The 21422-nt window shown below is 51.7% G+C and overlaps 1 protein-coding gene across 2 annotated transcripts; it reads right to left on the reverse strand.

The window, feature by feature from the left end:
• Positions 1-8540: 8540 nt before the first annotated feature.
• ALG12 (ALG12 alpha-1,6-mannosyltransferase) lies at positions 8541-21412 on the reverse strand. 2 transcript variants are annotated; one of them, XM_060025846.1, is made up of 11 exons: positions 21355-21412; positions 18676-18900; positions 18470-18602; positions 16930-17119; positions 16134-16328; positions 15578-15681; positions 14786-15009; positions 14461-14525; positions 14110-14279; positions 13947-14022; positions 8541-13870 (listed from the first exon to the last, which is right to left on the reverse strand). In XM_060025846.1, exons 2-11 carry the CDS (start codon positions 18841-18843, stop codon positions 13639-13641), a joined length of 1557 nt encoding a protein of 518 aa, XP_059881829.1. In that variant the 5' UTR covers positions 18844-18900; positions 21355-21412; the 3' UTR covers positions 8541-13638. The 2 variants fall into 2 exon arrangements, with proteins under 2 accessions (XP_059881829.1, XP_059881831.1); XM_060025848.2 differs by lacking the exon at positions 14461-14525 and having other exon boundaries at positions 16930-17103.
• Positions 21413-21422: the final 10 nt, after the last annotated feature.

Consider the following 21422-nt stretch of genomic DNA (forward strand, 5'->3'; position numbering starts at 1 on the left):
GCCATAAAAAAATCTTGCCATTTGCAACAAAATGGATAGATCTGGAGAGTGTTATGCTAAGTGAAATAAGTTGGACAGAGAGAGACAAATACCACATGATTTCACGCAAATGTGGAATCTAAAAACAAAATGAAACAGGAACACACTCCTAGATACAGAGAATAAACTGGTAGTTTCCAGAAGGGAGAGGATGAGGGATGAGTGAAACAGGTGAGGGAGAGGAAGAGGCACAAACTTCCACTGACAGAACGAGCCACCAGGTTGTAATGTACACCATAGGGCATATAGTCAGTAATATTGGAAAAGCTTGGTGTGGTGACAGATGGGAACTAGACTTATTGTGACCATTTTTATAACGTATAAAAATATCGGATCACTATGTGGCATACCTACATCGTATGTCAGTTACAGTTCAATTAAGAAAAATCCATTAGTGTCAGAATGAGAAAGGGTCTGGGGAGATGGCGCAGTAGGGGCACCGCAAGCCCCCATCCCCTGCCGGAACCGGTCTGCCATCACTGTCGGGAACGCTGGAGAATGCAGAAGGCTTGTAACGCCCAGGCGAGACTTGCAGGGTGGCAGCGCCCCTCCCCCAGCCCCCCGGCAGGCAGCTCCCCGTCTCCCACCCTCGTGGCAGGCGGCTGTGCATGGGTCCTGGAGTAGCGTGCACACAGCTCGCAGGCGCCAGGGCGGGGAAAGAAAGGACCCTGTCCTCCAGATCCTGGGGATCTGTGCTCTGATAGCTCAGCACTGCTTCTGATCTCACAGGTGCAGAGAAAGAGGCAGGCGCCGTTGTTGTACCGACCCCGACCCCGCACCCCTGCATTGTTGCAAGACCCTCTGCCTCTTCTCTTCCAGGGGATTTAAAGGGCCAGAGCCCTTTTTTTAAAAAAATATTTTTTATTTATTTACTTTTGGCTGCATTGGGTCTTCATTGTTGCGCATGGGCTTTCTCTAGTTGCGGCAAGTGGGGGCTACCCTTCGTTGCGGTGCATGGGCTTCTCATCACGGTGGCTTCTCTTTTTGTGGAGCATGGGCTCTAGGCACACGGGATTCAGTAGTTATGGCACATGGGCTCAGTAGTTGTGGCTCACGGGCTCTAGAGTACAGGCTCAGTAGTTGCGGTGCATGGGTTTAGTTGTTTTGCGGCATGTGGGATCTTCCTGGACCAGGGACCAAACCCGTGTCCCCTGCATTGGCAGGTGGATTCCCAACCACTGTGCCACCAGGGAAATCCCCAGAGCCCTTTTTTAATCCCCTGTATTTTTTGCTTTTCCCCTTTCAGGAGCCAGACATTAAAGACTAAGGACATATAAAAATAACTGCATATATGGGGAGAATTAGAATGTGACTACTTGTGCCCAGGGAACGGCTCAGAAAACGCTTAAGAAGACATTAACTTTACGCCTCAGGCTGACCCTTGGCACAAAGACAATCAAAAACAAAACCTAGGGAAAGCACAAAGCCTAGGGAAGAGGAAGAATCTGATTTCCAGAGTCACCAAGTTGTTAAATGAAAATGTCCAGTGCACAACAAAAAAAATCGCAAGGCATCACACAAAGGCACACAAAGAAGCAGGGGAGTGTGGCCAAAACACTTCTTACCCGAGGGAGAAAATAATTCAACAGCCTCTCCCTGAAAATGACCTGGTGGTGGACATACTGGACAGAGACTTTAAAACAGCAGTCTTAAAGATGCTCAAAGAACTAAATAGGACATGGAGAAAGTCAAGAAAATAATGTATGAAAAAGGTGGAAATATCAATAAAGACATAGAAAACCTAAAAAACCAAAATGAAATTTGGAGCTGAAAAGTACAACTGAGATGGAAATTTTCACTAGAAAGATTCAAAGGCAGATTTAAGCAGAATGAATAAAGAATCAGCAACTATGAATATAGTACAATGGAAATCATCAAGTTTGAGAAACAAAAAAAGATTGAAGAAAAGTGAACAGAGCTAAGGGATATGTGGGCACCACTAAGCAAGCCAACATACGTACTGTGGGAGTCCCAGAGGAAGAAGTTATGGGTGGGGGCAGAAAGAATATGTGAAGATATAATGGCCGATAACTTCCCAAATTTGATGAAAGACACAAATATAAACATCCAAGAAGCTCATGAACTTCAAGTAAGATGAACTCAAAGAGACCCACGCTGAGACACGTTATATAATCAAACTGTCGAAAGGCAGAGAATCTTGAAAGCATCAAGAGAAGTAACTCACCACACACAAGGATCATCAATAAGATATTAGCAGATTTCTCACCAGAAACCTTGGAGCCCAGAAGACAATGGGCTGATACATTCAAAGTGCTAAGTGAAAAAAAATTGTTGATCAGGAATTTTATATCTGGCTAAACTATCCTTCAAAAATGAGGGAGACGGATTTCTCTGGCAGTCCAGTGGTTAAGACGCCACACTTCCACTGCAGGGGGCATGGGTTTGATCCCTGGTCTGGGAACTAAGATCCTGTATTCCGCGTGGCGCAGCCAAAAATAAAACGAGGGAGAAGTTAAGACAATCCCAGATACGCAAAAGCTGAGGGAGTTAGTGACCACTAGACCTGCCCTGCGAGAAATGCTCAAGGGAGCCCTGCAGGGGAGATGAAGGGACATCAGGCAGTGACTCAAAGCCATGTGAAGAAATAAAGTGTTCAGAGAGGCAAATATATACGCAGCTACAAAACCTAGTATTGTTGCGAAGTGCGTTGTGACTCCACTTTTGGTTTTTCTCCCCCCATGTTTAAGAGACTAATACATTAAAAAAGAAAAAAAATTATATATATATATATACATTCACACACACATATATATACTTCCAGTTTTGATATCTGCATGTGAGGAGCTTGGAAATTGCAACTCCATCCTAACAAGTAAAAAGCAGAACAATCTAAAAAATCAAGAACTCTTCCTGGCGGACACAAGTCAAACTGTTACATCCAAGACTGGGGAGACAGGCAAGTACAGTGAATCATGGTTTACCAGAGTAGAGAGTCAGGAGTGCAACCTGGCCTGGGAAACCAGTTCTGGGGCAGAAAAACTTAAACTGCAGTTGATGGATTTCAGGAGACTCAAAGTTGTCAGCAACTGTGAGAGTTAAAACCTATGGGGGGCCTTCCCTGGTGGCACAGTGGTTGAGAGTCCGCCTGCTGATGCAGGGGACATGGGTTCGTGGCCTGGTCCGGGAGGATCCCATATGCCACGGAGCGGCTGGGCCTGCGCATCCGGAGCCTGTGCTCCGCAACGGGAGAGGCCACAACAGTGAGAGGCCCGCGTACCACCAAAAAAAAAAACAACTCCAGGGGACCCAGTCATGAGGGAGCCCACACGGTACTGTGAGATTTACCCCTGGAGCCTGAGCAGGTTCCCAAGTAAATATCAGCAAAGCCCCCTCAAGCTTTCTGCAGGGGGAGGGAAGGAACCATCTCCTACCGCGACAGAGCACTCTGCTCTCCTTAACAAGGCTGCGCTCAAGGGAAACTCGTTAACCAGAGCCTGACCTGCTGGGGTGTTATCAGAGCCTAACTGACCAGGGGAAGGGAAATGCCCAGCTCCAGCCTCTCTGGGCAGCCCGTCCCAACCAAGGGGAGATAAAGGACTGAGAAACACTTGTGAAGTTCACAGTCCAGAGGCACAGGCTCAGTAAAAGAACTGAGGCCTGATCACAGGACCGTAGAAGGCGTCTCCTCTCCCACACCTCACCTCCACATTATTAAGGCCTATCTATAGCAGTTCCTTTCACCCAGTACATCATGTCTTGCTATCAGGAAAAAATTACAAGGCAAATTACACAATTAAAAGGCAAAAAAACACAATTTGAAGAGATAGAGCAAGGTTCAGAACCAGATATGGCAGAGATGTTGGAATTATCAGACTGGGAATTTAAAACCATTAAGTTCAATACGCTGAGGGCTCTCATGGGTAAAGTAGACGACATGTAAGAACAGATGGGCACTGTGAGCAGGGAGTTGGAACTCCCGGAAAAGAGCTGAAAAGAAAAGCTTGAGATAAAGAAACACTGTAACAAATGAAGCCTTTGGGGGCTTATTAGCAAACTGGACATGGCTGAGGAAAGAACCTCTGAGCTAGAGGATGTCTCAATAGAATCCTCCAAAAGCAAAAAGTAGGGAGAACAAACACTGGAAAAAACAATGTCCAAGATCTATGGGACAATTACATAAGGTGTAACTTGTATAACAGGAATATTGGAAGGAACGAAAGAGGAAGAAACAGAAGATTTAAAATAACGACTGACAATTTCCACAACTGAAATGTCAGACCCCAAAACAGGAAGCTCAGAGAACATCAAGCAGGATAAATGCCAATAAATAAATAAATAAAACAAAAAATCTACACCTTTACGTATCATTTTTAAACTAAAGAAAATCAAAGACAAAAACCTCAAAGAAACCGGCAGGGTTGGGGGGGGGGGGGAATACCCTACCTACAAAATAACAAAGATAAGAACTACTTCTCAGAAATCGTGCAAAAGAAAGAGGAAAGTGGACTGAAATATTTAAAGTGTTGAGAGAAAAACCCCACCAACTTAGAATTCTATACCCTTTGAAATTATTCTTAAAAATGAAAGAGAAATAAAGACCTTCTCAGAAAAACAAAAGTCGAGGGAATTTGTGGCCAGTAGACTGCCTGGCAAGAAATGTTAAAGGAAGTTCTTTAGAGAGAAGGAAAATGATACAGGTCAGAAACTTGGGTCTACATAAAATAAGGAAGAGCTCAAAGAAGGAATAAATTCATTTTTAAATTCTTAATTGATCTAGGAATTAACAGTTTGTTCAAAATAATAATACCAACAATATATTCAATTCTGAATGCTTATACATGTATGAATATATCTGAGTGTATATTATATATATATGTATATATGTGTGTATGTATGTGTGTGTGTGTTCGTGTGTAGCTGCTATATAAGTGAAATGAGTGCCAACAATGATACAGGTGATCCGAGGGAGGAACTGTAAGTCTGCACATGGACATTAAAAAGATAATAAAAGAATACTGTGAACATCTCTGTGAACACAAATTTGATAACCTTGATAAAATGGGCCAATTTCTTGGAAGACACAGTCAGCCAAAAGTCACACAAGGAGTAGACTATCTGAATAGGTCTATATCAGTTAAAGCAATTGAATCAAGAATTAATAACCTTCCAAAACAGAAAGCACCAGGGCAGATGAGTCACTGGTGAATTCTATCAAACATTTAAGGAGAAATTATACAAATTCTCTACAACCTCTTCCAGGGGATAGAAGCAAAGGGAATACTTCCTCTTTCTATGAGGCAAGTATTACCCTAATATCAAAACCAGACAAAAATATTACAAGAAAAGAAAACCACAGGCCCATATCCCTTAAAGAAACTATAAAACTCCTTGAAGATAACATAGGAGAAAACCTAGATGACCTTGGGTGTGGGGATGACTTTTTAGATACAACATCAAAGACATGATCCATGAAAGAATCAATAGCTAGACTTTGTTAAAATTAGAAACTTCTGTTGACAATGTCAAGAGGCAAGCCACAGACCGGGAGAAAACATTTGCAAAAGACACATCTGATAAAGGACTATCATTCAAAATATACGAAGAACTCTTAAAACTCAACAATAAGAAAACAAGCAACCTGACTAAAAACAAGGGGGCTTAAAAAAGCAGGAAGGGGCTTCCCTGGTGGCGCAGTGGTTGAGAGTCCGCCTGCCGATTCAGGGGACAGGGGTTCGTGCCCCAGTCCGGGAAGATCCCACATGCCGCGGAGCGGCTGGGCCCGTGAGCCATGGCCGCTGAGCCTGCGTGCCTGGAGCCTGTGCTCTGCAACGGGAGAGGCCACAGCAGTGAGAGGCCTGCGTACCGCAAAAAAAAAAAGGGAGACTGCTTCACCAAAGAAGGCTCTTCACCAAAGAAAACATATAGATGCCAAGTAATAATATGAAAAGATGCTCCTCATCATACGTCATCAGCAAAATGCAAATTAAAGCAAGACACCACTACACACCTATGAGAATGGCCAAAATCCAGAACACTGACACCACCAAATGCTGACGAGGACGTGGAGCAACAGGAACTCTCACCATTGCTGCTGAGAATGCAACACGGTGCAGCCACTTGGGATGACACTTTGGTGGATTCTTACCAAAAACTAGGCATACTCTTACCACACGATCCAGCAATCGTGCTCCTCAGAATTTACCCAAAGGAGCAGGAAACTTACGTTCACACAAAAACCTGCACACGTTTACAGCAGCTTTATTCATAATTGCCAAAACTTAAAATGTGGAAGTTCAGTTTGTGGCTTCAAATCTCAGAGGCCAAGATGTACCTTTAATAATGTACGTTTAGAAAAAGATACAATTAGGCCTACCCCTCACACTGCACACAAAAGTAAACTTCAGGGACTTCCCTGTGGTCCAGTGGCTAAGACTCTGCGCTCCCACTGCAGGGGGCCCAGGTTCGATCCCTGGTCAGGGAGCTAGATCCCACATGCCGCAACTAAAGATCCCATGTGCCACAACTAAAGGTCCTGTGTGCCACAACTAAGACTGGGCACAGCCAAATAAACAAATAAATAAATATTCTTTTTTCTTTTTAAAGTAAATTCCAACTGGATCAGCAGGTCTACATGCAAAAATGAAAATATACAAGTACTGAAAGAAGGCAGAGCTGAGCTCCTGAGTGTGGGGAAGCTTCCCAACTAGGAGCAGGTAAAGAAAAGACTGATAACATGAAAACATACAATTGACAAAAATTCTGCATGGGAACAGGACTTCAGAAGCAGATTCAAATGACAAACGGGGAGAAATTATTTTCAATATATATTGGATATAAAGGGCAAGTACCCCTATTAATTGAAGAATTTTTATAAAGTGAGGGGGAGATGACCAAAAATACAATGGAAAATGGACAAAAGCTACAAACAATTTACAAAGACAGATGGCCCTTAAACCTATGAAGACATTCAGCTCCACTCATAGGGAAATGAAGATTAAAACTATACGGAGATGCTACTGCTTACCCATCAGACAGGCAGACTGAAAAAGGTTAACATATTCTATGGGCCCTGTGGAAATGGGAAATGGTACCACCCTGTGGAGGAGAATTTGGCAATACCTAGCAAAACTACCATGCATTTACCCTTGGCCCAGCATTCCCACTTCCAGGAATTTGCCCTAAAGATGTACCTCAAACAGTTTGAAAATACAAATGCATAAGCTTATTCTTTGTAGCATTATTTGAAGTTGCAAACTATGGGCAACCACCTCAATGCCCACATGCAGGAGATTGACCGAGTGCATTAGTGCACGTCCGTATAAATGCCCACATGCGGGAGGTTGACCGAGTGCATTGGTGCACGTCCGTATAAATGCCCACATGCGGGAGGTTGACCGAGTGCATTGGTGCACGTCCGTATAAATGCCCACATGCGGGAGGTTGACCGAGTGCATTAGTGCACGTCCATATAATGAAGTACTGTGGTTCCAAAGGATGCGAGAAATCCCTGTGAATGGACGGAGCGATTTCTAGGAGATCCCCAGGAGATGTGAAAAAAACAAAGAGCGTATGGAATGCCACTACCCTTCGGGAAGAACGAAGGGGAATAAAGAATATGTGTATCTGCTGGTCTTTACAAAAAGAAACACATGAAGGATAAACCAGAAAACAATGGCATTCGCTACAAAAAACGGGGAGGAGTTACGGGAGGGAGGGAGCGACTTCCCTGAGCACGCCTTCAGGAAGAGTCCGGACATCTAGAAGAGTGTGTGGTCACGTTCTACCAATGAAACAGGAGGGGGAATCGGATCCTGGGGCTGAAAGCAAATGAAAAGTGAATCAAAAGAAAAACGTAACACACTGAGGTGGGTAATCCAAGGAATTTATAAATGCAGTATTGACAGTCGTGGGCAAGGGAGCAAAGTGCATGAATCCAGACGTCTTGTTTGTATGGCAAAGGGATCCCGAAACTATTTATCATCTTGAGCAATCACAGTTGACCCTTGAACAACACAGGTTCGAACTGCACGGTCCACTCATACGTGGATTGTTTTCAATATATTGGAAAAGTTTTTGGAGACTTTCGACAGCTTCAAAAAACTCACAGATGAGCCATGTGGCCTACAAATATTGAAAAAACTAAAAAGGTGTGTCGCGAATGCATAAAACATATGTAGACGTTAGTCTATTTTATCAGTTACTACCATAAAACATACATGAATTTATGATATAAAGCCAAAATGTATCAAACCTGGGGCACAGGACTTCCCTGGTGGCGCAGTGGTTAAGAATCTGCCTGCCAATGCAGGGGACATGGGTTCAATCCCTGGTCCGGGAAGATCCCTTATGCCGCGGAGCGACTAAGCCCGTGCACCACAACTACTGAGCCCATGTGCCACAACTACTGAAGCCCGTGTGCCTAGAGCCCGTGCTCTGCAACAAGCCACTGCAATGAGAAGCCCGTGCACCGCAACGAAGAGTAGCCCCCGCTCGCCACAATTAGAGAAAGCCCGCACGCAGCAATGAAGACCCGATGCAGCCAAAAATAAATAAATTTATTTAAAAAAAAAACAAACCTGAGGCACACAACACATGGCTCCACTTGAAGTGCAGAGGAAGGAAGCAAACGTAAAGATGCCGCACGAAGTCCTCACTGCATGAAGTAACTGTAGCACGTACAGTAATAATGCTGCAGCCACCCCTGCTGCTGCTTCCGGCGCGCGTATTCCCCGCGTCCGCCTACAGCGAGCGCCGTGTGCGCTCCCCGCCTCCGGAGCAGGTGGTCTCTCCAGTAAACCGCAGTCTCTTGTGGTTCTTGCGGATTATTTCATTGTATTTAGTGCAACACCGGGAACCTTGACCACCACCACGGGACCCACGAAGTGCCCTGGCAATGCTGCAAGCGCTCCCAAGACGCAGAGAAGAGGAAGACGTGAAGAGAAAAAGCTGAATGGCTTGATGTGCGTCGCAGAGTGAGGTCTGCAGCTGCGGCTGCCGCCACTTCAAGATGAATGTAAAAAAGGAAAGGAAATCCATGAAGCTGGCACTGCAGCTACACCAGCAGGCAGAAAGCCTTGCACTTCTTGTGAAATACCTTTTTATTTGAAAAAGCAGCTTTTAGGCGGGCGCGGGATTGCCATAAGAAAGGTGCACCTATATAGAATCTAAGAATGATTCGAGAAAAAGCAAAGTCATCACACAACTTAAGCGAAAGTGAGGGGAAGGTTGTAAAGCTGGAGACTTGAATGCCAGCAAAGGATGGTTTGATGATTTTAGAAAGAGATTTGGCTTTAAAATGTCAAGGTAACGGGAGAGGCGGCGCAGACACGTTCTCAGACGCTGTGAAGAAAATCATTGGGTAGAAAGGACATCTGCCTGAACAAGTTTTTAATACAGATGAAACTGCCCTATTCTGGGAAAAAATGCCACAAAGGACATTCATCAGTAAGGAGAATCAAGCAGCAGGATTTAAGGCAGGAAGGAATGGGCTGTCTCGATTATCCTGCACAAACGTGGTCGGGTTTACGGCCAGGACTGCGCTCATCTGTAAAGCCGCTGACCCCCAGCCTTGCAGGGAGAAGAGGAGCAGCAGCTGCCAGTCTTTGACTGGACATCAAAAGGGCCTGGGCAACCGGTTCCATCGATTCCTTGTCCCTGAATTCAGGAAGCACCTTGTCAGGAAGGGACTGCCTTTTACAGTTCTTTTGATACTGGGCAACGCGCCTGCCCGCCCAGAACCCCATGAGTGCAACACCGAAGGCGCTGAAGTGGTCTGCTTGCCCCCAGACACGATGTCTCTATTCAGTCTCTAGGTCAGGGGGCCATAGGACCTTCAAGGCTCATTACACACGACACTGTGTGGAAAGGAGCGTCAACGCTATGGAAGAGAACCCTGATACAGAGAACGTCGTGAGAGTCTGAGAGTCTGGGAGGATCATACCACTGAGGATGACATCGCTGTTATTAAAAAAAAAAAAAAAAAAAAAAGCCGTGAGAGCCATCAAGCCCACAACAATACATTCCTGCTGGAGAACCGTCCAGATGCTGTGCATGACTTCACAGGATTTATGACACAATCAAGGAAATCATGGGGGGCTTCCCTGGCGGTGCAGTGGTTAAGAATCCGCCTGCCAGTGAAGGGGACACGGGTTCGAGCCCTGGTCCGGGAAGATCCCACATGCCGCGGAGCAACTAAGCCCACATGCCACAACTACTGAGCCTGCACTCTAGAGCCCGTGAGCCACAGCTACTGAGCCCACATGGCACAACTACTGAAGCCCACACGCCTAGAGCCCATGCTCCGCAACAAGAAGCTGTTGCAATGAGAAGCCCACGCACCGAAGCTAGAGGAACCCCACGCACAGCAACAAAGACCCAACACAGCCAAAAATAAATAAATCAATCAAGGAAATCATGAAAGAGATTGTGGGTTTGGCAAATAAAGTGGGCGCGGGGCGGGGGTGAACGGTTCCGAGATATGGGTCTTCAAGAAATTAAAGGACTGGGACTTCCCTGGTGGTCCAGTGGTTAGGACTCCGAGCTTCCACTACAAGGGGCCTGGGTTCGATCCCTGGTTGGGGAGCTAAGATTCCACAAGCCACGTGGCACAGTCTAAAAAACAGAAAAAAATTCAAGGGCTACTAGGCAGCACACCGGAGGAACCCACAGAAGACAACCTGATGGAGATAGCCAGAGGCAGACGATGAGACAGGCGCAGAAGAGGCAGCGCCAGGAAACAAACCGACATCAGACTGCCTGGCAGAAGAGTTCCAATGAGTCAAGACGACTTGACTTGTTTTACAACATGGACCCTTCCGTGATACGGGTACTGAAGCTAAAGCAAACGGTGGAAGGATTGGTAGTAGACAGAAACACTCTAGAGAAATGAGAAAGCAAAAAAGTCGGGCAGAGACTGATGTGTTTCTGCCAAGTTCACCGAGTGCACCGGCCTCCCCTGCTTCCACCCCCACGGCTCTGCTGCCCGAGACAGCAAGACCTCCCCTCCGCTTCCTCCTCCCCAGTCTCAGCGTGAGGACCAGGGGGATGAAGACCTGTGACGACCCGCCTCCACCTAGCGCACAGTGAACAGTCACACGCTGCGGCTCAGAGACCTCTGTTGTGTGCCTCGACGTGAAAACCTAACAGCTGTACAGCGTGTAAGACACACATTGAAGTGGACAGTCCGTCCTCACACAGGCATAAGCTGAGTGATACTGAAGTTAACAATGTGCTGTTTATAACCTTGCTTTCAATGAGTTAGGTAGTCTCCCTCCCTCCCTGACTCGTAATTGGAGAAACTGTGTAACAGTCTATCATCGTAGGTTTTCTTTTTAATGTAACAGTGTTCCCAATACTGTATCATGAATATGACTGCAATACTATAAGCCATAAAATCTTATGACGACCCACCCATTAGTGTACAGGCCGGGCTGCCTGGGAGCGATCGTATCGATCACACTAGGCAGCCATAAAGCAGTCACGTTGCTGCTGCTTCATCATCAATGCACATATCGTTGTGCCTGGAAATAAACGTGAATTTCCTTTTCACGTTATCCTTTCCTCATTGACGTCTAGCATGAGTTACATGTGCAACATCTACAGCCTTTCGTGTCGTCTAAGACAATAATGATGTAGGTACTGACTATTCATCTTGGAAACAGATGACAAAAACTCATGCTGTTGATAAACACAGTACAGTACTACAAATATTTTCTTTTTTATGATTTTCTTTTTTTTTTTTTGGCCCACCGCGCAGCTTGCAGAATCTTAGTTACCCGATCGGGGATCAAACCCAGGCCCCCAGCAGTGGAAGCACAGAGTCCTAACCACTGGACCGCCAGGGAATTCCCTATGATTTCTTTTTTTTACTGAATTTGTTACAATATTGCTTACGTTTTTGGTTTTTTGGCTGCGAGGCATGTGGGATCTCAGCTCCCCGACCAGGGATCGAACCCGCACCCCCTGCACTGGAAGGCAAAGTCTTAACCACTGGACCGCCAGGGAAGTCCCCCTATGATTTTCTTAATTAACGTTTTCTTTTCTGTAGCTTACATAATTGAAAGAATACAGCATCTGACATATAACATATAGATATGTGTCATCGACCGTTCATGTTATGGGTAAATCTTCCACTCAACAGGAGCTATTAGTAGTTAAGCCTTGGTGGGGGGGTCAAAGGTTATATGCGGATTTCCGACTGCGTGGGGGTCGGTGTCCCTTGACACGGGTCAAACGTACGTTGATGTTTTCGGGGTCAGGATTCTCACTGCAGGGAGAGGACATGCAGACGTGGAATGAGGGAGGCAGACACACGCCCACAGAGATGGGGTGGAACTAGAGGTGTCAGCATGATGCCGTGACCTCTCACGCCTGTGCACGTGCATAAGCGTGTGCCCACGTGCAGGCGCGCCTGTCCTCTCGCTCCGAAGGGCCTAGAAACACGGGCGTCCTGATAGCAGTGAGCACACTGTGCACATGGTGCACAGATATCGTGCACTGTGCACCCAGATATCGGTCTCTGAAACCAGTTCCTGCCAGAAGGAGCCCGGGCCCTCCGAACGGCCGACTCCAGGGTGGAGACAGAGAGGCCCGAGGAGCCTGGGTGGGACTCCCTGTGCCAGGAAGCAGGGAAGTGCTCAAAACCTTAACGACGGGGCACGCAGCCGGGACAGCACGGCTTGACAGGCCCCCCGGGTGAATCTGCAGTTTGAACACCAAGGCAACCGACAGGGCAGCTCACGGCCCATCGAGATCCGGCAGCAGTCCACGCGTGCAGGCTGACGACTGGGGGCCACATCTAAACACTGAGAACTGCCGATGACAGGGAAGTAACAAACGCTCATGAGAAACAGGCAGGAATCACCAGCGGGTGCTGTGTCGGGGAGGTTTGGGGAGGGGCCCGCACAGACTGCTTGTCAGCTCCAGTGGAAAAAACAGTAACTAAAGGTCAGGTGCAGGCAACTCCCTCTGGAATGGCTCAGGAAAGACTGCCTGTGTCTACGCACACGTGTGTAGCGTGTGCGTGCATGTGCACGGTGTGTGTGCACGCGGGCAAAGCACGCTCCGTTCCCTGCATCGTCTTCAGTGCCTGGTGAAGTCAGACACGTGTCAGGAACTCGGCAAACACTGTTCAGCGACGTGGGCAGGTGCCCAAATCACTTAAACAAAACCCAGGTGGAAGCAGACTCCGGCAGCAGCACCTGAGATCAACAGTAAGGAGACGTTTACAATCTGACTCTCACTCTTTTTGAACGAGTTTATCTCCTAAAGCCTCATCTGAAATGGAAACGGCTGCCTGTGACCACAAAGGAGGCCCCACCCCGAGGGTGGGTGCTGAGGTTCTGCGGTTACGCTGCCCCAGGGGGACGACCTTTCAGGGGCCGAGAGGCCACAGCCTGCTGCCCAGAAGCAGCTCCGCGGGAAGATCCACACCCCGCTGCGGTCTGGACGGCGAACAGCATCCCACCCGCCGTCACCCTGGCAGGGGTGCCAGGCCCCTCGTTCTCACAAGTGGTGGGCAGCGTGGACGTGGGTGCCCCGGCTGTGGCTGTGGCCGCGCCCCCGTGAGGGCACACCCGTGGTCCTCTGCGCGCTTCCGCCTCGTCCTGCCGGTGTTTCTGGAGGGCCCCTGGCTCCTCCTCAGGGAGGCCCGAGAAGCCTCTCCAGGAGCACCAGCTTGGTCTGCAGGTTCACGTCAAAGGGGGGCAGCCTGCTCAGGTTGAGGCTCAGCCCGGTCGTGCCTGGGACGCTGGCCAGCACCCGGTGCGTGTCCCGGTAGGGGGCCAGCTGCGCGGGGGCGGCCTCCACGAGCAGGTGCGTGTAAGCCAGCATGCGCTCGGAGCCGGGCTGCACGTCCTCTCTCTTATCGTACCTGCAAACGAGAGCAAGGCTGTGCACCGCCGGGTCCGTGGCGGCCCCGGGCGCCCGTGCACGAGACGAGGACGTACCTCCAGGCACTGTTGACTTCCAGAAACCGGGACACACCTGTCTGGGCAGCGGCCACATCGATGTGCACAACGACATCTGTGGAAACCGCGTCTGCTCGGTTAGCGCTGCGAATCCGGCACCTCTGGCCAGAGCCGCAGCCGGTAGCGGGGGCCGAGCGCCTACCTGTGCGGGAGGGCACCAGCTCGTGCAGCCTCTGCATCGCCACGCCGCCAGGGTAGTTGAAGTGGGACACGTACAGGCCTGTGGCCGAGTATGTGGCGTTCACCACGAGGTGTCCTATCACGAGGAGGGACCCCACTTTACACAGCCAGGACTTCTTATAGTTAGTCAGCCTGTAAAGAGCAGTGCACCTTGCGGAAAGGCAACGCAGCAGCGGAGCAGAAGCCCGCCGGCCGCTGTCATCCCCGAGTGGCAGGCGGGCAGAAGCCCGCCGGGCGAGTCATCCCCGAGCCGGCAGGCGTGGCGCTGCCTCTCTGAAATCCCACCCAGACGCCAATTTAAACCTGAGATTACGTTTTCAAGCATCCCACGTCATTACTTGGGTCAGAGCGTAGCCTCCGGGCCAAATACCGCGCTGCCTGTGTGGAGGTGAAGCGGACGGGATAAGGCCGCCGTCACAGTGCACAGGCAGGACCGTGGAGCCCACGGAGCGAGGCACTCAGCATCTGTCCTTTACAGGCCAGTTGTGGGCCCTGTAGACTCGGGCTGGACCCTTGACCAAAGCCTGGCCAGGCGCCCAGTTAAACACATTGGCTCACCCTAAGCACCTTCCCCTCTGTGAACCAGTAAACCGCCCCCAGGGGAGCCCAGGCAGCAGCGTCTCGGTGGTGGCACTCACACGCGGGCGCAGCCCCTGGCGGCCACGATATTGAGCACGGGGAAGGCATAGATGATGAAGCGCAGCTCCTTGTGCGGGAGAAGCGAGTACAGAGCCACGAAGCCCAGCGCCGGCAGGAGCAGTGCCAGGGCCCTTCTGTCCACGGCGCCCAGGGGCACGAAGAGCAGGCTGCAGCCCAGGCCGCGCGGCAGGGCCGAGTAGAAGTACCAGAGCAGCGGCGAGGTCTGCGGCAGGAGGGTTAAGGAGGCCACGCACCAGCCACAGCTGCCCGTCCCCGGGCCGAGCTCAGGCGGGAGCCAGGAGCGTGCGGGAGATGCAGCCCTGATGACGCCCCTGCCTGCAGCACCCAGGACCCCCGCGCCTCGGGCCACGGCGTGACTGCTTCAACACGCGGACAGAGGCTGGGACTTGGGTGTCGGTGCCAGAGCCAGGCCGCAGATGGCGAGTGGGGCTGTGCAGAGTTCTTTAACTTTTCCCTCCATTTTTCACCGTAAAAACAGATTGTCCCAGGGTGATGGGCCCACTCGGGACTCAGTATTCTATTTGCGTGCGTTTAACTACTCCAGAATAAAAAGTGAAAAAAAGCAGATCACCACGAGGACAAAGGAGACACCTCGGCTACAGACAACGGGTGGCGGCCACTGGACCAGGGGAGGCCCAGACTGCGGGGAAGAAGGCGCCAGTGCCGGCGCTGCAGCAGCCGCCGTGCTCCATCAGGTGCGGACACAGGAGGAGAGTGGCTCAGCGCACAGCCCCGCCCCGTGGGCCACTGTGCAGACACTGGAAGGATACGCCCCAGTTGGAACTTTTGTTCAGGACGGTGTTGTACCAGAGCACCTTTCCTTCTGGCCATACGAGGTAGCGCCAAAAATAGGAGTCCACGGCCACCGTCAGCCCTACGAAAAGAAGACCTCAGGAAAGAACACGGCCACCTGGGAAGCTCGGACCTCGACGCAGCTGGCTGGACGGCAGCTGCGGAGCCCTGGTCACAGTCCGAGACGCAGCCCCGTCAGCACAGAAACCAGGAGCCACCAGCAGCTTCACGTAAAGGAGCTGAGGCGTCGGGACCTACCCCCGAACGAGCCTCTTCACGCAGGTCCCTCGTGGCCGCCCGGCCTGGCTGAGACACACAAGGAGAAGAGCCCCTGATGGAGGCCCCGGGCAGCAGGGGGTGGGGGACCTTGGGCAGAGCAGCCAAGGACCTGCACCGAGACGTTTTACCACCACTGAAGGTGAAGGTAATTTCATTTAACGAAAAACAAAAATAAAACCTCCCGAGTTTCGTCTCCATAAAACAAGACAAAGAAAGCACAGGCCCCCGACAGCGCGGCCGCGGTGACCAACTCACCTAAGCAGAGGATCCCAGCCGGCACGGCGCAGCGCAGGGCCCGGGCCACCGAGACCTTCCGCAGGCACAGCGGCAGCAGCAGCGCCAGGCCCAGGAGCAGGCTCAGCTCGGCTCTGAGGACCAGGACGGCGAAGGCCGAGAGCCGGACGAAGCGCGTCCACCTCTGCTGCAGCCAGGCTGCGAGGGCTAGCAGGACTGTAAGGCACAGGCCAAGAGGCAGGCCGCTTACTCCTCCCTCGGGAAAGCCACACAGAACCCCCCAGAAGACAGCCAGCACCTCTCAGAACCAGACCCGCCAACGCGGGCCTGAGGCTGCACCGCAACAGTCCCCCCCGCCGGCCCGCGTCCTGCGCTGTGACATAGCCCGAGGCACTTCCGCAGGCCAGACGGCCCCAGACGGCCCCAGACGCCGGCGTCCATGCCACTTCCCGCCTCCTCCTCAGCCTCGCACTCGCACGGCCAGTGCCAACCTCGGCCGCCTCCTCCCCTCTCCTGCCGGCTGCCTCTCCCGCCTGGTCCCTCCAAGGTCCCTGCTCCCCGCACTCGGCCTCCCGAGGCTCCCGGAGCGTCCGCACCGGCCCCGCACGCGGCTTGCCCTCCTCCCAGCTCCGCGGACCAGCTCCAGCTCCAGCCCTGCTCAAGAGAAGCTGAGCCCTGGAAGCCGGGCCTCAGTCCAGCACCGAGGACAGGGCCCTGCTCCCCTCGCAGGGTTTCTGAGACGCCTGGTGGGGAGCAGCTTTCAACGGGCAGACACCTCGGAGGGACCCCCGGGCAGGCCGGCCAGGTAGCTACATACCCACAGGCAGGGCCAGCACGTTGGGGAGTGTCCGCGTGCAGTAGAACATCAGGTGGAACTGCGAGGCCGTCACGCAGCAGAACAGGGTGGCCACCGTGGCCCCAAACTGCCGCCTCACTTCTTTTTGTAAAGTCCAGAGTCCAAAGATCACGCCGAGTCCAAGGACGGCCCTGACTGAACAGAGAGGGCGCTGTGTGCGCGACAGCGGTGAGGCGGGGCCCTTAGCACCACCGGGTGTCGAAATGGCCCTGAGGGAGGGGAGCTGCCTTCGGTACTAAAAGCAGGCTGGGTGTACACGGCAGAATAGTACTCAGCCATAGCAGAGGAAACCCTGCCACTGCAGCGACGTGGAGGAACCCAGAGGTGATCAAACTAAGTGAAGTCAGTCACACAGAGAAGGACAAATATCACATGGACTCACTTCCGTGTGGAATCTAAAACATGCCACAAATGAATCTATATACACAACAGGAGCAGACTCACAGACACAGAGAATAAAGGTATGGTTACCAAAGAGGAAGGAGGAGAGGGATAAATTAGGAGTTTGGGATCAACAGACACACGCTACTGGATATAAAACAGATAATTAACAAAGGTACACTGTATAACACACGGAACTATACTCAGTATCTTATAATAACCTATAATGAAAAGAATCTGCAAATATACATATAACGGAATCACTTTGCTGTACATCTGGTACAATGCCATGTTGTGAACCAACTACACTTCAATTAAAACAAACAGACGCGTAAAATGAATGAAACTAAAATACGTTAATTTAAAGTGACAGTATATTTTTCACTGAAACTAGCATTAGGTGAATTTGTTCATTTTGTGTTTCACTCGCTATTAACTGAATTCTTTTAATTTTGAGTGTGGTGGGCCACATTTCGTGTCCTGTCACATCGTTTATTAAACTTTTGAAACTGTCAAAAAAATGGGCTGGCTGTGGAAGACGGACAGCCTAGACCCTGGCCCCCCGGATCCCAAGGCGGGGGCCTGCGGCACTCAGCTGCTGGGCAGGCCAGGAGCATCAGGACGACAGCCCAGCACTGACCCCAGTGGCCCCGCCACCTGGCCGATACCTCCAGGGCCACGTTCACCAAGGACCTGATGCTCAGACGTGGCCCCCAACTCTCCCATCGAAGGCTTCCTGGCCCCCACCACGTGACCACAACAGCCTAGAGTGAGGGTGGATTTCCGTTTCCTCATCTTTCAAGAAGCAGAATCGCTTCTTCCCCAGGAATGTGCAATTCTTAACGCTCTCCATACAGGCCGCACCAACCAGCCGTGAGATGTGTCTGCCTCAGCTGGGAAACGCGCTGCTTCTGCTCGGGGCACGGGGCTCGGCCCCCACTGCAGTCACGAGGGCACAGCCCGGCGGGGCTGACGCTGTCCCCACTCTGAGTCCCTCTGCCGAGTGGCCGAGATTCCAACAGGTGGACCCTCCTGCACGAGGGACCCTCAACCTGGGAGACTGAGACCCTCTGACAACACTGCAGTTCTCCACCCCGTCCCCACTGGAAGACCCCCTTACCTACTAGCTGAGAATAGAACTTGGACGTTTCCAAGAGCGAAAGCACGTAAACGGCGGGGCTGGAGAGTGCCGCGATCACCAGCGGCCCGAGGAACGTCCTGGGGACCACGCCGGGGAACTCGAGATGGTCAAACTGCGGGGAGAAGGGCAGGTCAGCAGAGGCCCCAGGAAGTGGGGGTCGATGCACGGCTTGGGCGGGAACTCACCTTGTCCACATCCAGCCGGTGGTAGAGCAGGTCGTGCACGGCCTGCAGGTTGAAGCTCTCCTCCACTTTGGTGTAGGGGCAGGCAACCAGGTGGACGGCGGCTACCGCCACCAGCAGCGCCAGGAGCCGGCGCTGCTTGCCCAGGCCCGACAGCCTCTTCCCGGCCATTCTGCACGTCAGCCTCACGGACCTTCATCCACCGTCGGCACCGCCACTCGAATTGTTCTGAGAGAATAGAGTCACAGGTCCCCAGGCTTCAAAACTCACACTCGAGTTAACACCTGGGAAATGTGTTTGAAGGGTAATGGGAATCCTTTGAACCGCTGCAGCTTCTGTAATCTGAAAACCATCAAAATAGAACGCTGAAAGAAACATCACGCTAGAGAAGCTTTCGTGCTTTAAGCAGCCTTCTTACGCTTGTAAGTTGTGCGAATACTTTTCCAGCAAGAAAGACCTGAGTTGCAGGACACGAGTTTAGTCCACTGTGCAGCCGGGCCCTGGGCCAGCCCGGCACTGGAGGGCAGCAGGACGACCCCCGTGCTCGAGAAGCTGAAATCTGGCGGAGAGTTAGGAACAAGCTGGGCTCGGCCCGCACGGTACTGGCCGAGGGAGACGGGCCGGGAGGCTGTGAAGTAGAAGGGCGGGAGGGGTGCGCCTGGAGAACTGCAGAGGGACAGCCACGAGAGGACAGGAGGTGAGGCGCAGGGCTCGGGGCGCCAGCAAAGCCCTGCACCCCAAGGATGGCGAGACAGGGCCGCGGACACCCACCCGCTGTGCTCTGAACTTCACCCCCTGAGCCTCTCAGAGCCCCGGGGAGCACCACGCTGGTCGTGAGCACAAACTCGTGGATACGGCAGAAAGCAAGAGTGTGTTCCTGGGGGGGTGGGGATGCAGACAGACGTGCCTGCAATGGACCACCCAAACACCGACAGCGCTTTGGGGGGCACCCCATGCCACGAAGCTTCCTGAGAAAACCATGCAAGTGTCTGGGGCAGTTCCTACTCGTGGAAGACCTCCATCTTTCAGTCTGGCGAGGGAAGGAAGACGGCAAACTCTTCCTGTTTCTGGCTTGTCTGAAAACAGGTTTGCTTTTATTTGATCAAAACCAGAAGGGCAAGAAGTGAAAGGAGAGAACCACGGTGCTTCCTGTTTGTTAAAACTACTTTTTGGTTCGAGGGAGAGGTATGAAGTCTGTACTCTCCTAGGATAGCAAGTGGGGAATCAACAACTGGGGGAACAGGAATCCTGTCTGATATGGTGGTGAGGTGAGGGAAGTAAGGGGGTCAAAGGGCTCTAAGAATTACCAAAATAACGTGCAGTTCCCAGGGAAGTAACAGAGCTTTTCTCTTACCAAATGTAAGGGCGGGATTTTTCTGTCCCCCGCTGCCCACTGTAACCTCAGCAAGGATGGACTCTGGTCATCACAGGGGCCATCCGTCTCCCCTGCTGGGCTCACAGCCTGAGGGCAGGGCTGACTCACTGCTGTATCAGCACAGCCTGGCGCATAGCAGGTGCTCAATAAACTACTTGAAGAAGAAACTCATAAAAACTAAGCGTGGATCTCATCACCCCAGTTTACATTTCATTAAAGAAACGTTCACGCTTTAATGTCCAGTGAAGCCGAAGAGCCCACGGAACGTTCGTTACTCCTCTCTGTTCTCTTACTGTCCGAGGAGAAAAGAGCCTAAAGAACTAGGAAGCATCTCTAAGGCCAGGCGGTTGGAGCAGCTGCGCAGGTGCTCCGTGGCAGGAACCTCGCTCGGGCTCACAGCTGTCCCAGGCCAGTCCCTGCACACCCCACTCCACACCTCTGCCCAGAGGAGGTTCCCCTGCGGGAAGATCTAGACTCTGTTATTTCACGAGCTGTGGGGTGAAAAGGTACCTGCCAAACCCCGCTCCGGGCCCCAGGAGCTTCTCACCCAGATGAGAGTGTGCTCTGTGCTGATGACCAACGGCAGACACCAACCGGCAAAGCGGCTTATGTTGGACGGCGCTAGCGGCACCCTGCATGCCCACCCGGGACCACGAGGAGACAAACAGGACATAAGCAAGTACTGAAACCGTGGTCAACCCCCACCGGGCCCGAGACGGTGAGCAGACGCACGTGCACTGGTCCACACCTGCTTGCAGCTGTTGGGGTTGTTAATCTCAGGCACCCACAGGCCAAAACAGGCCACGACTTTAAAACACGTCGTTTATAGGACGGTGACCCCTCAGATTAGGTGCAAAGGACTTCTCGTCCCCGTCTACTCGGATTCTAAGGTCTCTACTGAAACTGGTCAAGTCAGATGTTCACGTTATTAATCCCTAGCTGGAAACACAAAGGAACTGGTACAAATTCGGCCAGAGAAAACTCTATCATTTGTACTGCTTCCTTCTGGCAGTTCTGTCCTACTAGAAACCAGGTAATGCCCACCTTCGTTCTTCCTAACTTAAACCACGGGTTCCAGTGCCAATTGCCTCGGGCACGTGGGGAAATGCAGCTGTCTGGAACCCCAGAAACACACTCATCAGGCCCCGGGCAAGGAGCCCCAACCCTAGGTGAGGAGACTGCCCCCAGGTGAGGAGCCCAACGGTCGTCCCGCGTGGCCACGCACGGTGAGGCCCAAGGAGCACCGCGAGAGCGCCGGCCCGGGGTCCCCGCATCCCGTCCCGAGAGCCCCAGCCGCGCACGCTGACCTCGCCAGCCCACGGCGCGGTCCCTCGAAGCGCGTCCGCCTGGGCTGCCCTCAGCCGGAAGTCGGGTG

The sequence above is a fragment of the Delphinus delphis genome, chromosome 11, assembly GCF_949987515.2.
Source record: "Delphinus delphis chromosome 11, mDelDel1.2, whole genome shotgun sequence".
Taxonomy (NCBI): domain Eukaryota; kingdom Metazoa; phylum Chordata; class Mammalia; order Artiodactyla; family Delphinidae; genus Delphinus; species Delphinus delphis.

What these genes read in the sequence shown, in the direction of transcription:
- ALG12 (XM_060025846.1), bottom strand. Translation starts at nt 18,843, where the DNA reads ATGGCCGGGAAGAGGCTGTCGGGCCTGGGCAAGCAGCGCCGGCTCCTG. An exon ending in ACCGGCTGGATGTGGACAAG is followed by an intron (nt 18,603 to 18,675) that starts GTGAGTTCCCGC and finishes TTCTCCCCGCAG; the next exon opens with TTTGACCATCTCGAGTTCCC. An exon ending in CGTGCTGGCCCTGCCTGTGG is followed by an intron (nt 16,329 to 16,929) that starts GTATGTAGCTAC and finishes TGTGCCTTACAG; the next exon opens with TCCTGCTAGCCCTCGCAGCC.